The following is a 16,896-nucleotide window of genomic DNA, read 5'->3' as shown; positions in this document are numbered from 1 at the left end:
GTTTCCAAATGGGACACACAGTAGGTATTCAATAAAAGTAAATGTCAACTGGTAGCAGTAATTTTCGTCCCTTAAAGAGAATGTCCTTTACTATCCCACCGTAAATGTAAATGAGTAAATGGTAACAGTGACAAATCTGCCCTCGGTTTGCCGGTTCTAATTCTCCCAGAGCGAGTTTTTCCTTCTACCAGGTAACTTTTTTAATTGACAGTGAGTAGGACTTGTACCCAGCACAGGGCAGGTTCGACTCGTGCCCAATCAGCTCCAAGATTTTGGGGTGGGGGTGGGGAGAATGTCTCTAGTCCTGCCCTGTCCAGGAAGCAGGCGGGCTTAGACCCAACCCTGGCCACTGCAACCCGTCGTGAGTGTGAGCGGTGCTTGACACTCCAGGAAGCCAATAGGAACAAAGAAATCCATTTAAATCGGCCAATGCCGATGGCTAGGGGGTGGGGCTTGGGAGCTCTATAAAAGCGTCGGCCGGCCAGCCAGGCGGTGGCGGAGGCTCCTGCGGCGGTAACCGGTAGTGGGTCTGGAGCTCCTCTGGGCCAGTCGCGTCCGACGCTTTCGGCGTTCTGCTTCCGCGCCAGCCTACCTCGCTCCTCGGCGCCATGACCACCACCACCACTTTCAAGGGTGTCGACCCCAACAGCAGGAATAGCTCCCGGTGAGACGGCAAGGCGGCGCCCGAACCGCACGAGGTTAAGGGGCCGCTAGGCGGCTGCCAGCGGGCCGTGTTGGCCCGGCGCGGGTCGTTGGCGATAATGTCCCCGGTGCGTCCCGCTCGCGCTGGTGCGGGCTGCGGGGCTCGGCCGCTGGGCTCGGCCGCGGGCGTCGCTTTGTGCGGCGGAGCGAGGCGGCCCCGCCCCGATCCCGCTGCTCTCTCCATTCATTCCTCCCACAGAGCGGGGGCCGGGGGGCCGGGGCCAGCCGCTCCCTCGGCAAACGGCGGGTTTTCGTCATTCGCAACGTGCGGGCGGGTTCGCTTTCCGCGCTCTGCGGTGAGGCTGGCCCAGCCCCAGGGTGGTGGTCTTAGTCCCCTGAGTGCCCGGGGGGTGGGGCCTCCAGGACGCCTTCGGTCAGGCCCCATTGTCCCACCCCCGGGCCACGCGCTCGAGCCACTGGCCCGGGGCATGTGCTTACCCTGGGCTGAGGCTCAGCGATGTAATCCTGCGACTGTGTCTGCCGAGTCCGGCAGGCTCCTGCACTCGCGGTGCCCCATTCCCCATCGGGCCCGCCTGGCAGGTGTTTGTGGTCGGGCGGGGCTGGTCATCGCGACCTTTCACTCCGGTTCAGGACTCAGGCGCCCAACCCCTCTTCGAAGTGCCTACCCTCTGCTAACAAAGAGACCCCGTCTCCTCCCCCTTCCCCGCGCCCACCTCTGAGCTCAGGGAGAGTAGCAGCCAGCCAGGATGGGTTTTCTGCGCCCAAAGCTTCGGACCTCGGTTTTTGCATCCTACCTTCTTCACATCCCTTTTTGACGTTTGCCAAATGAGTTCATCCCTGGCCCCAGTTCCTTTGAGAAGGAGGTTTCCTGTTCTTGGGCGGGGCCGGAGAATCCATTGTCTCTTCTCTAGTCTCTCCACCTGGAAAGCTGGGGCCTTTCTTGCCATTCATCCTATTGCATTTTGGAGATGGGGGCACAGGGCATGGTGTTTGAACAGGAACCTTTTATCAAGCCCTTACTTAACTTGGTGGAAGGGTTTGGGTTTATGGAAGGTGTCCACATTGTCTCAGCTAATTGCATCCTGTTCTGTGAGGTGGGTTATAGACATCTCAGGGATCTTCCTCGAGGCTTGGATGAAGCTTAGATTCCACTTTTTCTGGGCATCTGCTCTCTATTGATCACGACGTGCAGTCATGTGTGGCCAGCCTTGGGGTCCTGGCCAAGTGGCACAAAGGGAGCCATTTTGTAGGGCTAAGAAGACAGAGATGAAATAGCAATATCTCACAAGGGTTAGAGAACTTGAGAACAAAAAGCATGCCTCAGCAGAGGAGTCTTAGGAGAATTCGTGCAAGTGACATTCCCTTTCAACTAACTCTTTGCAGTTTTATAATGTAGAAGAGACTAGGTAAAATTGAAAAAAAAAACTAAATCAGAGGTTACTGGGAGGGCGGGGAATTTTAGTAGTTGGACATAAGAAAATACTGGTCACTCCTTCTTCTCTTGTCATCCTTCCAATGAGATAATTTTTTTCAGAGGACACTGGGACAAATTGAACCTTGGTTTTTCATTGTGTGTGATGAGGTCAACTTTCTCATGGTCAGATTTCAGTTGGAATGATAATGTGTATCTGGAGTTTTGTCCTTTGGGTTGAGTTCAGTTTGGTGCTTTGTAAAGAATTTTGGTACCCAGTGGGCTGGGGTTGTGGCTCAGTGGTAGAGCACTTGCATAGCATGTGTGAGGCATTGGGTTTGATCCTCAGCACCTCATGTAAATAAATAAAATAAAGGTATGGTGTCCATCTACAAATAAAATTATTAAAAAATAATTTTAGTACACAGATTAAATGAATCCTGCTTGTTTTTTCATATGTATATCTGAAATGAGAAAAAATAATTTTTGGTTCTGTAAAATAAATATTTTAAATATTTTTTTCCATAATTTTCTTTCCGATCTGGGTACTGTAGTATTGTCATTTTATTTACTTCACACCTTTCCTTCTATAATCTCACCTAATTCTCCTAAACTTCTTTTCTCCAGTAATATTCTCCCGGTTCTTTAGCCTCATTATAAATTTAATGTGGTAGGGAATGATCTGCAAGAACGTATGAAAACTCGGGGATTTGAAGAGAGAAGCAAGGAGCAAATTTTTTAAAAATTACTCTCTCTAATATGTGGACATGTTTTTGTTGACTCTTAAATAGATAATCTTTATTTAGTTATTATATGTGTGTTTCAGAAAGAATAGTAAAAAATAAAATTGCAATACTTTGCCTTATGATCAAATCCTTTGTTTGGGGATGTCTGGCTGTTACAAATGGTCTCCACAACACTGACGTCATTGGAGTAGGTATCACCTGCCATTGCGGGAGGAAAGCTGCTGACCTGTCAAAGTTGGACTGGCCATAGCTTTGACTTGCTTTTAAGCTGTTGTTTGGGTACTAGTGTCTCTTTCTTTTTATTTTTTATTTTTCAAGGCCAAAAATATTTCCAAGCAAAAGAGGATTCTGAGGAATTTTATCGGGCTAAAATAATTCATGAGGTTTTAATTATGATTAGCAAAGAAAATAATTCTAATCTCTAGGGAATGAAGGGGATAATGAAGAAAGTTGATTTTTATTCTAATAATTTTAAGTGTCTTTGTTGATTTTAAGATGTAAATTATAAAAACCTAATCCCTTCAGAGAGAAAGCTTAAGAATTGATGACATACCTTTACTTGTGATTTAAATAACTAAATTAAGCTTAAAATTATCATCTTTATAAAATGTATGCCTGAACCCATATATCTTAATTTATAAAATAAATTTAAGTGGATATTTAATATCTGAGACTTTTTTATGTTTATTTGTTTTTTTTAGTTGCAGATGGATCCAATGCCTTTATTTCTTTATTTTTATGTGGTGTTCAGGATCTAACCCAGGGCCTCTCACGTGCTAGGTGAGCGCTCTACCACTGAAGCACAACCCCAGCCCAATATCTAAGACTTTTAAAAAATTTTTTTTTGGTTGTAGATGGACATAATATCTTTATTTGGTTTTTACTTTTATGTGGTGCTAAGGATTGAACCCAGGACTTCATGCGTTTGAGGCAAGTGTTCTACCACTGAGCTACAACCCCAGCCAATAATATCTGAGACTTTTTAAAAATGGAGTTTTAAATGTTATGTGTGGTTAAGGACTATAATGGGACCTTGAGGTGGGTAGATAATGAAATTGGTGTGAATTTAGTATTGTGTTTATGTTTAAGGAAGGAAGCTAGAAAGACTTCATATTTAGAAAACAAGAAAACCCCTATCAAAGCATAATTCTACAGGTTTGTAGTTTAAAGAGAAAAATGGCATTTTGTGATTTCCCCACAGAAGTCATTGGAGCACTCACTGTTCAGTGCCTGCCCTGAGCTGAGGCTGGGCTTTGCACTCCCACTAACTAATGCTGGACAGTTAGAGCTTCTCAAGGCCTTGCTCCCCTGGAAGGAGGATGTTGAAATGCCTATAGCAGACTTCCTGCAGGCCTGACCCAGGCTCTCTTTTTGTAAGGCCTCTGAACTGTGAATGAAGTTAACATTGTTCAGTACTTAAGAAAAACAAGATTCATGATTTATGAATATAGTGGCACACACCTGTGATCCTAGCTATTTGGGAGGCTGAGCAGGAGGATGGCAAATTCGAGGCCATCCTGGGCAATTTAGAAAGACCCTATCTCAAGATAAAATAAAAGAGGGCTAGGGATGTGGTTCAGTGGTAGGGTGCTGCATGTTCAGGGCCCTGAGTTCAATTCCCAGGACTACAAAAGAAAAGTTTCAGTGTACATAAATACGTGTTTATGAGTTTTAAGCCACACTTGTCTTCATATCATCGGTGGCTGCCTCCATGCAACATGGCAATGAATAGTTCAGGGAAGACCTGATCACAAAGCCAGTAGTATTTAAGGCTGGCCCTTTACAAAAAGAGTTGGCAGCTCCTGGGAAGTGGAGCACTAATCTCCCTGTCCTCTCTCTGTTCTGGCTGCCTCTCCAAACTCAAGGAGGTTGCAGTTTCAGAGATGGACTGGAATTTGAGTAGGAACTGAGGGAAACGTAGAGCCTAGTCCAGGCTGGAGGAAATAGGCTAGCAAAGGCCCTTGCTGGAGCTAAACTGCCAGAGTGAAGAAAGTAGCAGGACTTGGTTGGGAGGGAGGAGGTTGGATCCATTTTGATTGCATCTGCTGGATTGTGGAGCCTGACACAGAGAGGCAGGGCAGGGGTCTCCCCTTGGTGCGGGAATGGACAGTGTGTGGGTTCAGTAAGATGGCAGTGTTAGGGTGCTGAGGCTGGGGTACCAGCCTAAATGCAAGGGAGCTAAGAAGTCAGGATTTCTGTCTAGGGATCCAGAATGGACATAGGTGCCCACTAGTGAATGAATGATCGTTTAGAATGGACAGTGGGAAAAAGTAGTATTGTCAAGAGAAACACTGGTAGGAATTTCTAGAACTCAGAAACAGTTTTTAAAAGAATTTTAGATTAGTAAAAACTCAGAAAAACATCAAGTGTAAAAAAGACTTCAAGAATCACCTGAAATTGCATTAGCGAGTAGGCGCTCCAGGTAACTTAGTTGTGGTGACATTTATATGGTTATAATAACTAATGTGCATGATTGCCATGTTGCAGATGAAATGATACCCTTATAATAATAGTCTTATGAGGTAGATATTACTATCCTCGTTTTACAGAGGAGAAAACCGAGACATAGAGAGGATAATGTAACTTATCAAAGTTCCCTTTAGAAAGTTTGTACAGATTTTATACTCTCATACCATAATGCTGAATGTTGGCTTTTTACATCCCATTTTCCCAATCTAATCAAATGATATATCCTTTTTCTTTTTTCTGCCTGACCTATATAGGATTGAACCAGGGTCTCCCATGTGCTAGGCAAGTACTGAGCGACAACCTCCTGCCTCAGCTTTCCAAGTGGCTGGCTTTCAGTGTGGGCTGCGGATCCTTAGATTTATTTATTTTTTAATTGTAGATGTACAGAATACCTTTATTTTATTTATTTATTTTTATGTGGTGCTGAGGATTGAACCCAGGGCCTTACACGTGCTAGGCAAGCACTCTACTGCTGAGCCACAACCCCAGCCCCGATCCTTAGTTTTAAATTGCATTTGTTTGCTAGTCTGAATAGGATCAAACCACAGCAGTCAGCACAGAAGACTTCAGTGACCTCAGAAGGTGTGGTGCTTTCCCCACTGACAGGCAAGCAAGCAGTTCTGCAGCTGGGTATCCCCTAATCCAGCTCAGTTTTGATGCTGTCTTCAGCATCAGATCCCACACACATCAAGTGCTCAGACCCCAAGTTGGCCTCAACCCCTCTTTAAATTCCAGGTTATTTTTATCTGTTTCTGACTGACTGTAAGTTGAATTTCCCATAAACCCCTCCTCACATTTAATTTGCTCGTGCAACTCATGAAGCTCAGGGATATATTTGCTTCTACTTCCTGGTTTTTTTTTTTTTTTTTGTGAAGGATACTACAAGGGACAGACAGGAAGAAATGCGTAGGGCAAGGTGTGGCAAAGGGATGCCTAACTTCCATGCCCTCAATGGTTGTGCCACCATCCAGGAGCCTCCATGTTTTAGCTTTGGAAGCTCTCTGAACTCTGTCCTGGGTTTTCATGGAGACTTCATTGCATGGGCTTGATTGAAGCATGAATAACTGTTGCAGTGGGATTGGTCAAAAAGGGTGTAATCTACTGGTAGTAGACGGGAAACTCAGCAGGCCTGTCTGCTTCAGCATTCTGGTTTCTGGGCAGGACCCTGCTGGAATGAGGAAGGTCTTATGACCTACTGTGCACAAGGGTAGGTCAGAAATTTTCTTGTTTCTTTTCCTGGCCCCAAACTACTGGGCCCAAGGGATCTTCTGGCTTCAGCTTCCCCAGTAGCTGGGACTGGAGGGATGGACCACTGTGCCCAGCTTCAAGGTTGGATTTTTAATGTTTGGGAGCTATTTAGATTTGTTTGTGGTACTGGGGATTGCATCTGTGGTGCTCTACCACTGAGCTACATCCCCAGCCCTTGTTATTTTATTTATTTTATTTTGCTAAGCTGCCAAGGCTGACTTTGAACTTGAGATCCTTCTGCCTCAGCCTCCTGGGTTGCTGGGATTACAAGGTATATATGCCACCACAGCCAGCAAGAGAGTGTTTCTTTCTTTCTTTTTTTTTTTTTTTTTTCTTTTTTTGATACTAGGGATTGAACTCAGGGGCACTTGACCACTGAGCCACATCCCCAGTCCTATTTTGTATTTAATTTCTTTTCTTTTCTTTTTTTTTTTTTTAAAGAGAGAGTGAGAGAGAGAGAGAGAATTTTTAATATTTATTTTTTAGTTCTCGGCGGACACAACATCTTTGTTGGTATGTGGTGCTGAGGATCGAACCCGGGCCGCACGCATGCCAGGTGAGCGCGCTACCGCTTGAGCCACATCCCCAGCCCCCCTATTTTGTATTTAGAGCCGGTCTCACTGAGTTGCTTAGTGCTCTGCTGTTGCTGAGGCTGGCTTTGATCCTCCCGTCTCGGCCTCCCAAGCTAGTGTGATTACTGGCGTATGCCACCGCACCTGGCAAGAGACAGTGTTTCTTAGTCACTGATTTAAAAAGTAGAAAACCATTATACTGGGCTGGGGTTGTGGTAGAGCGCTCGCCTCGCACTTGCAAGACCCTGGGTTCAATCCTCAGCACCACATAAAAATAAGTGAAATAAAGGTATTGTATCCAACTACAATTAAAAAATAAATATTAAAAAAAAAAGAAAAAGAAAACCATACTGCTCCTATCCCCAGTAAAGGAAATGAATCAGTAGTTAGAAAGTTGTCTCATGAAACCATCTCAGTTGTCTTTTTTTTTTTTTTTTTTTTTTTTGTGCCAGGGATTGAACCCAGGAGTGCTCAACACTGAACCACAACCCCAACCCCCACCTCCCTTTTTTTTTTTTTTTTGTCTTTTGAGACAGAGTCTTGCTAAGTTGGTTAGGGCTTCACTAGCAGCCTGGCTTTTAACTTAGGATCCTCCTGCCTCAGCCTCTTGAGCTGCTGGGATTACAGGCATCAATTTTCTGTTTTGAGAGGTAGCAAGGGGAGTTGAGTTTAGTTTTTGCAGGGAGGAGACAAATTGATCAACCCATGGCAAGAAGATCTGGAAATGTGTACAGCCTGTATTTCCAAGTGAAACAGAAAGCCGTGGGTGCCATCCTGAAGAACATGGGTACAGAACATGCTGTGGAATTGCACATTTAATTTCTCATATCAACTTGGCCCTTGTGGCTAATCATCCGTGTTTATTATTGAGCATAGTGGGGTACAAATACAGAAGCAGGCTCATGGGTGCTGTGGAGGTAGTTGATACTGTTGAGCTCTCCTTTGGCTTCTAAACTGGTCCAGGTAACTTCTATGTGTATATTCTTCCTTTTTTTATTTAGTTGAAAATAAAATGGAAATGACTTTCGAATGAATAAATGATAAGATGTTCTTCTAAACTTGTTTGCAGGTATAGTCAGTTAAGCCCAGTAGAGCAAGGGCTATTTGGTCTCTTACCATTTCTGAAAAAGGGAAACCAACCAGGCCGTGACTATAATTGTGAAATGTGATAAACTAGTACTTTATCTTGGAATCTTTTTTTTTTTTTTTGTATGGAGAATTGAACCCAGGGGTGCTTAACCACTGAGTCACATCCCCAGTCCTTCTTATTTTTATTTTTTATTTTTTGCGGGGGGCACTAGGGATTGAACTGAGGGGCACTTGACCACTAAGCCACATCCCCAGCCCTATTTTATATTTGAGTTAGAGACAGGGTCTCACTGAATTGCTTAGCACCTTGCTTTTGCTGAGGCTGGCTTTGAACTTGCTATCCTCTTGTCTCAGCCTCCCAAGCCTCTGGCATTACAGGTGTGTGCCACTGTGTCTGGCTTATTTTTTATTTTGAAACAGAGTTTCGCTAAGTTGCTGAGGCTGGCCTTGAATTTGCAATCCTCCTGCCTCAGCCTCCAAGTAGCTGGGATGACAGGCATGTGCTCCCACACTGGGGAGTACTTGGTATCTTAACATTCAGCACTGAATTCATACCAGGATGAGTTATTTCCTTTTTCCATGAACAGCTCTCTTTGGGGCAGCAGTAAGGGAGGAAGAATGGGTGTGGGAAAAGAAACAAAAGATATAAGAAAATATTTATGGGGCTGGGGATGTGGCTCAAGCGGTAGCGCGCTCGCCTGGCATGCGTGTGGCCCGGGTTCGATCCTCAGCACCACATACCAACAAAGATGTTGTGTCTGCCGAGAACTAAGAAATAAATATTAAAAATTCTCTCTCTCTCTCCCTCAAAAAAAAAAAATAAAATATTTATGCCAAGAAATGCTTTGATATGATTTGAAACTAATGTTTTGCCATAATTTCCAGGGTTTTGCGGCCTCCAGGTGGTGGATCCAATTTCTCATTAGGCTTTGATGAACCAACAGAACAGCCTGTGAGGAAGAATAAAATGGCCTCCAGCATCTTTGGGACACCTGAAGAAAATCCCCCTTCTTGGGCCAAGTCTGCAGGTACTACTTTCGCATGTGGTCACTGGAGGGCTGGGCCAGCAGAGCAGAGCCCAGCTGGCTGGTACTAGTTTAATGGTAATGAACAGCTGCTGAAGTTTAACTTGAGAAGAAAGATCTGGGAACTATGCATGTATGTGGTGGATGAGAATGAGAACTGCAGTCAGACTGCGAGTCTAGGTTGGGATGTGTACGGAGGTGTTTTATTTTGGCATTTCTGTTGTATTCCTCAAGAAAAGTATTGTATTTTGGTTTCTAGGTGCCAAGTCTAGTGGTGGCAGGGAAGATCTGGAGTCATCTGGACCACAGAGGAGGAACTCAACTGAAGCAAGCTCTGGAGACTTCTTAGATCTGAAGGTCGGTGTGAGCCCACTAGGAAAGCCAGGCCCAGGGCAGAGAGGGTTAGAAGTTACATTTCCCCTTTGTTTACTAAGAGTTTCAGTACTGCTGCCGCAACTGTTGGTCACAATAACTAAAAAAGGGACTGGGTCATCTTGCTGATGGAAGACCCCTAAGTAGAAAGTAGGTCAGAAAAGTGACTTAGCCTGCCAGGTGGCTCTGACCAGTAGAGTCGGCTATAGGCCCTTCACCACCATTGGCTTTGGGAGCCTATGGGTCTCGCTCCCTCTGTTTCCTTTAAGAGGAGCACATCTGAGTTGAAGGATGGTTGCAGCTGTTTTCCAGTGTCACCTTGAGGTGAACTACAGACTGGACCCCTGGAGTCACCATCAGGTGTCTGCAGATGAGTACTGCCACCGAGCCCCAGTAGGAAGTCCTCCTGGCTAGTGGCCTCAAGCATATTGAAGCATTGGAGTGTAGGGAGTGCTGTCTGAGGACTCTGGGGCTTAGAGGGTCCTTCAAAGCCAGATAAGGAGAAAAAAGATGAACAGAAGGGTGGGTTTGCCCATTCCCATTCTGATGAAAGATCCTCTGAAGTGTTAGTTGGTGTCAGTCTGTGGCCATGCCACCATGAATGTGCCTATCTCGTTTGAAATGTTAGTTGGTGTCAGGTCATCAGAGCTTTTTGTTTGTTGTTTTTGGTGTTTAGTTGTGAAATTTATTGTGCAGGATTGCTGTATGGCATTGTTCTCAGTTAAATAAAGGTCTCTGCCTGACTCTGTGCTTGATTGCATCAGAATAGGATTTGACATTTGATTTCAAATAGATGTTAGCTACTCTGAGTTGTGACAATTAGATTTGTGTGATGCAAAATTGTAAGTTTTTAAATCTTTTCTTTTGCAGGGTGAAGGTGACATTCATGGTGAGTACTTCTAAAGACTAAATTGTTTTTTGGTTCTATAATGCTTTTTGGACAGATCTGAATTGTAATTCAAATCATGTCTTGGTGAAAGAGAACTGGGTGTGCCCCAAGAAAGTGCCATCATCATACTCTGGGCGGAGGGAGAAGAACAAAAAAATTAGAAAGTTAGTAAACATGGCCACATTTTAAATCTGCTAGCAGTGAAGAATGCTGGAAACCTAGACAGAAAAAGACCTGGAGAACCCAAGGGCACACCACTGAGCTAACCCTTACCAGCTCCATCCCCCTCTTTAAATTTTTTTACTTTTTTTTGAGATAGGTTCCTGCTAAGTTGTAGAGGCTGACTTTGAATTTTCCGTCCTCCTGCCTCAGCCTTCCAGGTCTCTGGGATCACAGGGGTGTGCCACCACACCCAGCTGCTAGACCTTTTTAATTAATAAAAGACTAGCATTTCCAGTTCAGCTCATGGCATTCCATTTGCGAAGTTCATTTGATTTTATATTGAGGTACTTATTTGTAAGACATTAGTTACCCTCAAGTGATTTTGTAAGTGGTGATTTGGGGGGCAGATGTAAATTTCCAGCTAGTCATCCAGATTACCAATTATAGGTGGAAATGAGCTGTAATCATTTGCTTAATTACTTTAAATCTTTGAAGTATTTATTGGCACCTCTTATTACAAGGGCCAGAACGGTGCTGATGAGTACTCTAAGGCTTCCAGGTGTCACTGCAACAGTCAGTCAAGTTGCTGGTGACACACACAGTCACAGGCCCTGAAGAGCCTTTTCCTACTGTTATGTTTTGTGATGTAGCATGTGGACTGGGGATATAGCTCAGTTGGTAGAGAGCTTGCCTCACATGCACAAGGCCCTGGGTTCAATCCCCAGCACACACACAAAAAAGAAAAAAAGCAACCCTACAGTGAATAGTTGTTTTGGGGCTGGGGTTGTGACGGAACCAAGTTCCTCTCCTGCCTCTCAGTCTTTCCTGGTGGATGTGATAACAGGAGAAGTTCCTGAGCCTTCAATCAGACCAGTCACTCTTTCCCAAGATGAAGTTGTGTCAGTTACTGTTTGTGTTCAGTTTATGTAATTTGGAAAACTATTTTGGAGGTGAAATCTAGACTTTGCAGTCTTGCTTTTCATCCTCCCAGTACTTCAACTGTAAGACTGAATGTAGCAGAATCAGCTAGTATTTGTTTAATGACTAGGGCCAGTGGATATAACTGAAGATATGGCCCTTGTGTTATGGTATTCAACTCTAATCCCAGTGACTTGGAGGCTGAGAGAGGAGGATCTCAAGTTCAAAGCCAGCCTCAGCAACTTGGTGAGACTCTGTCTCAAAAAAAAAAAAAAAAAAAAGTGTGTGCGGTATGGTGGTGGTGGTATGCACCTGTAATCCCAGCTACTCTTGAGGGTGAGACAGGAGGGATCGAAAGTGTAGGCCAGCCTCAGCAACTTAGTATGACCCTTTCTCAAAATAAAAGTCTTATAAAAGGGCTAAGGATGTAGTTCAGTGCTAGAACACTTGCCTAGCATTTGCAAGGCCCTGGATTCAAACCCTAGTACTGGGAAAGAAGTGAGGGGGAAGATTTGGGGAGCCCGGAGAAGTGAGTGAATCCTCATGAAGATACAAACGGTGCAAGTTATTAGTCCTACCAAATAATTCTGTTCCCTGAGCTTCCTTCTCCAGTTCAGTTCATTATTGATTCTTTAGATAAATGTCATAGCATACAACTCAATATGCTAAGTTCTCCTTTTAATTTTTCTTTTTTTAAACAATGGCCATCAATTTTATTACCAGATTATTCTGTATTCCTGACTGCTACAACTTTTAGTTCCTTTGTCATGAATTGACAAGGGGCAGCCAGGCACTGGGGCGTGTGTCTATAATCCCACCAATTTGGGAGGCTTGAGGCAGAATGGCAAGTTTGAGGCCAGTTTCAGTGAGACCCTGCCTCAAAATAAAAATGGAAAAGGGCTGGGAAAGTAGCTCAATGGTAGAGCATTCCTGGGTTCAATCTCTAGTACCAAAAAAAAAAAAAAAAAAGAAAAAAGAAAAAAAGTGACAAGGGTATAATAATTCAAGATGTATCTGGTATATTAAAGGTTGACCCCAATTTGTTGCAATGTTTCAAGTTAGATAGTCTGCTAGTTTTCTTCTTGTTCTGATTCTTTGATCATTACAATGAATCATTTTTTTCTATTCAGACATAGGTGTCTTTGTTCAGTTTTTTGTAGTTGTGGAGATTGACCCAAGGCCTTGCACATGCTGGGCAAACACCCTACCACTGAGCCCCATCCCCACCCTTTTTTAGTTATTTGAGACCTTTTTTTTTTTTATTTTTTAGTTATTTGAGACTGTTTTTTTTTTTTTTTGGGGGGGGGGCGGTGTGCTGGGGATTGAACCAAGGGCCTTGTACATATGAGGCAAGCACTCTACCATTTTTATTTTTATTTTTTAGTTGTTGATGGACCTTTATTTTATTTTATTTTATATGCAGTGCTGGGAATTGAACCCAGTACCTCACACATGCTAGGCAAGTGCTCTACTACTGAGCCACAACCCCAGCCCCTGGCCTAGTTTATAATCCTCTTGTTTCAGCCTCTTGAATAGGTGGGACTACAGGCGTGTGTCAGTGTGCGGTGCTGTTACATTATCAATGTGCCAAACAAAGACAAGTTAGGAGCTCATAAAATATATTTTGATGAGTGAGGCTCTGGGGTTTGATCCCTAGTACCACAATCCATCAATTAGTACTAAAATGTATAAAATTGGAGAAGTATTTCCTTTAGAGCCTTTGACATCATAATTATTAGACTCAATAGGGACAGGCAGTACCTGTCAAATTGCTATAAAAGTTTCTAAATGTTTAATCACAGTAACTCTATTTATCTTATTACAGACTGGTAACAAATAAGCTGCCCTCTTCTGGCCACAATGTTTCTAACCTGACAAACAAGCCCTGCCCTTAAGACCTGGGCTGCTTTCTTTGGTCTGCTTCTATTTTCCTTTTCATTTTTAGCATGTTATTATCTATGTGAAAAATAAAACACTTCCTTTAATGATGTAAGACAATTAGGAGATTCGTGGGATGAGCCTTTTATGAAAATTAACTCCAGTGGGAGAGCTGTGGGGTTTTTTTGTCCTTCAGAATATTCATTGACTCCTTGATCCAGTCAGACAATGGAGGGTTCAGTTAGATCTTGTATATGTAGAATGAGGCCGAGGCCACCTAGTGGAAATGAAAAAACTTTAATTGAAACATTGTGTTAAGTGTTTCAGGCTGAATTAATGGTCTGTATTCTCTTGTTGTTGCTGTTTTTAATTTTTCTTTTTCTTAGAGGGATTTAACCTGAAGGCACTTTACCACTGAGCCCCCAGTCCATTTAAAAATCTATTTTTTTGGGGGGGGGTACCGAGGATTGAACTCGGGGGCACTGGCCCGCTGAGTCACATCCCCAGCTCTATTTTGTATTTTATTTAGAGACAGGGTCTCACTGAGTTGCTTAGAACCTCACCATTGTTGAGGCTGGCTTTGAACTCACAATCTTCCTGCTCAGCCTCCTAAACTGCTGGGATTATAGACATGAGCCACTGTGCCTGGCACCCCCAGTCTTTTTATGGTTTATTTTTGACATGGGGTCTTTTTTTTTTTTTGTACTGTGGATTGGCACTGACCCACTTGAGCCACATCCCCAACCCTGTTTTGTATTTTATTTGGGGACAGGGTCTCACCGAGTTGTTTAGCACTTCACCAATGCTGAGGCTGTCTTTGAACTCACAATCCTTCTGCCTTAGTCTCCGAGCTGCTGGGATTATAGGCGTAAGCCACTACATCCGGCTTTCTGACATAGGGTCTTGACAAGTTGCTAAGGCTAAGTTACTAAGGGTGTCCCTGAACTTGCGATCTTCCTGCCTGAGCCTCCGAGGTGCTAGGGTTACACCCAGCCCTGTGTATTCTGCTAACACTGTGCTGCTTGTTCTGTTACTACAACCTACACATAGCTGTGTATATTTAAACTTTGACTCAGACAAATTAAAACTCCTGACCCTGTGGATTGAGTGGAGCCATGTGTGGCTGCAGTGGACAGCACAGACACTGAGCATGCCCAGGGTTCAGGAGTTCTGTGGAGCAGACACACTCACTTTGAATTTCATTATAATTGCAACATAAGAAGACACTGGTCCACTTGCCAGGCAGAAAAGGGAGGACGACACTTTGCTGTAGTTCCACGTACTGCTGGTTAGTGAAGAAGGACCTTCCTAATGCGTTGGTCATAATAACACAGCAATCTTTTTTTTGTATTGTTTGGTCTTTTTGGCAAATTATTGAAAAAGGACTTCTGTGGAATGTGTATAATTATCTATGGTTGTAGAAGATGCAACTAATTTTAGTTTGATGATTTATTTATTTATTTATTTTACAGAGGGAGAGAGAGAGAATTTTTTTTTTTTTAAAGAGAGAGTGAGAGAGGAGAGAGAGAGAATTTTTAATATTTATTTTTTAGTTCTCGGCGGACACAACATCTTTGTTGGTATGTGGTGCTGAGGATCGAACCCAGGCCGCACGCATGCCAGGCGAGCGCGCTACTGCTTGAGCCACATCCCCAGCCCTAGTTTGATGATTTAATACTGAAATAAGCCTGCCACTCAAAATTTAATGTTTAATATGCTTTAAAATATTAATATTCTTAGTATGGGCTGGGGTTGTGGCTCAGCGATACAGCGCTTGCCTACTACTGAGTGGGAAGCCCTGGGTTCGAGCCTCCGTACCACATAAAAATAGATAAATAAAATAAAGGTATTGTGTTCAATTACAACTAAAAAAATAAATTTAAAAAAGTTAATACTTTTAGTAAACATTGAGTTTACTTATTTATTAATAAAAATAAGGGATTTTTAAAATTGTGATTGTTGTTTTTTGTTTTTGCAGTCACTCTTGAGTTCATTTGAAGAAATTAATTTTCTGTGTTTGCAATCTATTTGCTAATAAGACAATTGAGAATATATACTTGTTAGCTGGGTTCAATGGGGCACACTTGTAATCTCCGTGTCTGGAGAGGCCAGAGTAGGAGGATGACATATTTGAAGCCAGCCTCAACAACTTAGAGAGGCTCTGTCTCAAAATAAAAAATAAAAGGACTGGGTATGTGGCTCAGTGGTAGAGCACCCCTGGGTTAAATCTGTAGAACCACACACAAAAAAAATCTACTTGTTGGGAATCCACAAATCAGTCAGTGACTTGAGCAATATGTGCTGTAGTGAATATTACTACTCATGCTTACGGTGTTGAAAGTAGGAAGTGCCCAGTTCATTTGAATAGGAATCACCAACTGGATACAGTGGTGCGTGCCTGTAATCTCAGTGACTTGGAAGTCTGAAGCAGGAGGATCTCAAGTTCAAGGCTAGCCTGGGCAAATCTTGCTGTCTCAAAAAGTAAAAAGGGGTGGGGTTTGGGTTCAGTCTGAAGTACCTAAGCAAAACACTGAACTGATGTGACAAAACATAAGACAGTGATCAATTCTGGACAGTAGGATCATGGTTGATGGGGTGGTTTGTTTGGGGTTTTTTTTTTTTTTTTTGGTGGCACTAAGGATTTACCCAGGGTACTATACCACTGAGCCACATCCCAGCCCTTTTACTTTTTATTTTGAGCAGGATCTCACTAAGTTGCTGAGGTTGGCTTTGAACTTGCAATTCTCCTGTCTCAGTTGCTTGGATTACAGACGTGTCACCATGTCTGGCTGAGTTTTTTAACTACTTTTCAGTATGTTTTAAACCACGAAAGTAATAAATTTGAGACTCTTTGTCTTATCCAGAAATAACTATTAGGTTCATCTCTGTTCCGTTTTCCCAGAAAACATGGACACAGACCTGCAAGGCAGCCTGGGGCAGAGTGAAGAGAAGCCCGTGCCCGCGGCGCCTGTGCCCAGCCCCGTGGCCGCGGCCCCTGCACCGTCCAGAAGAAACCCTCCTGGTGGCAAGTCCAGCCTGGTCTTGGGTTAACTGACTGTCCTGAACTCTGTCGTTTTGTTTGTTTGTTTTCTTCATGCTTGTGAACTGCACAACACTTGAGCCTGACTCTATATCTTTTGAATTTGTTTCATTAAAAAGAAGCACTTTATGTACTGCTGTCTTTTTTTGTTTGTTCGTTTTCTTCCTCCTTTTTCTTTTTGAAGAACAGGATTCTCTTTCTTTGTCTGACTCCTGGGTCTGTGGGCCATGGCATGAGTGTTTTCTAGTAGTAGATTGAAGGGAAAGCTTTGTGACACTTAGTACCGTGTTTTTAAGAACAAATCATTTGGTTCCTGATGTGGTAGAGGCTCTTTTGTATGAGGTTTTTGACGCACTGTTCTTGGGTTTACCATGGTTGGACAGACCTTCTGCAGTCCACAGGCACCACCCCGGC

At 43.5% G+C, this 16,896-nt stretch overlaps 1 protein-coding gene across 1 annotated transcript; it reads left to right on the top strand.

Moving 5' to 3' along the window:
- The first annotated feature begins 475 nt into the window (after positions 1-475).
- Positions 476-16,615, top strand: JPT1 (Jupiter microtubule associated homolog 1). Its single transcript, XM_081273035.1, has 5 exons — positions 476-664; positions 9,084-9,226; positions 9,483-9,580; positions 10,466-10,484; positions 16,345-16,615. Exons 1-5 carry the CDS (start codon positions 609-611, stop codon positions 16,491-16,493), a joined length of 465 nt encoding a protein of 154 aa, XP_081129161.1. The 5' UTR covers positions 476-608; the 3' UTR covers positions 16,494-16,615.
- The last annotated feature ends 281 nt before the right edge of the window (positions 16,616-16,896 follow it).

This window comes from Spermophilus citellus, assembly GCF_964194105.1.
Source record: "Spermophilus citellus genome assembly, chromosome: 17".
Taxonomy (NCBI): Eukaryota; Metazoa; Chordata; class Mammalia; order Rodentia; family Sciuridae; genus Spermophilus; species Spermophilus citellus.
This window is presented reverse-complemented; position numbering and strand designations above follow the sequence as displayed.

Bases quoted from the DNA above. Each gene is read 5' to 3' on its own strand.
- JPT1 (XM_081273035.1), top strand. From the start codon at position 609: ATGACCACCACCACCACTTTCAAGGGTGTCGACCCCAACAGCAGGAAT. The intron at 665-9,083 runs GTGAGACGGCAA...CATAATTTCCAG, and splicing joins AACAGCAGGAATAGCTCCCG to GGTTTTGCGGCCTCCAGGTG. The intron at 9,227-9,482 runs GTACTACTTTCG...TTTGGTTTCTAG, and splicing joins TTCTTGGGCCAAGTCTGCAG to GTGCCAAGTCTAGTGGTGGC.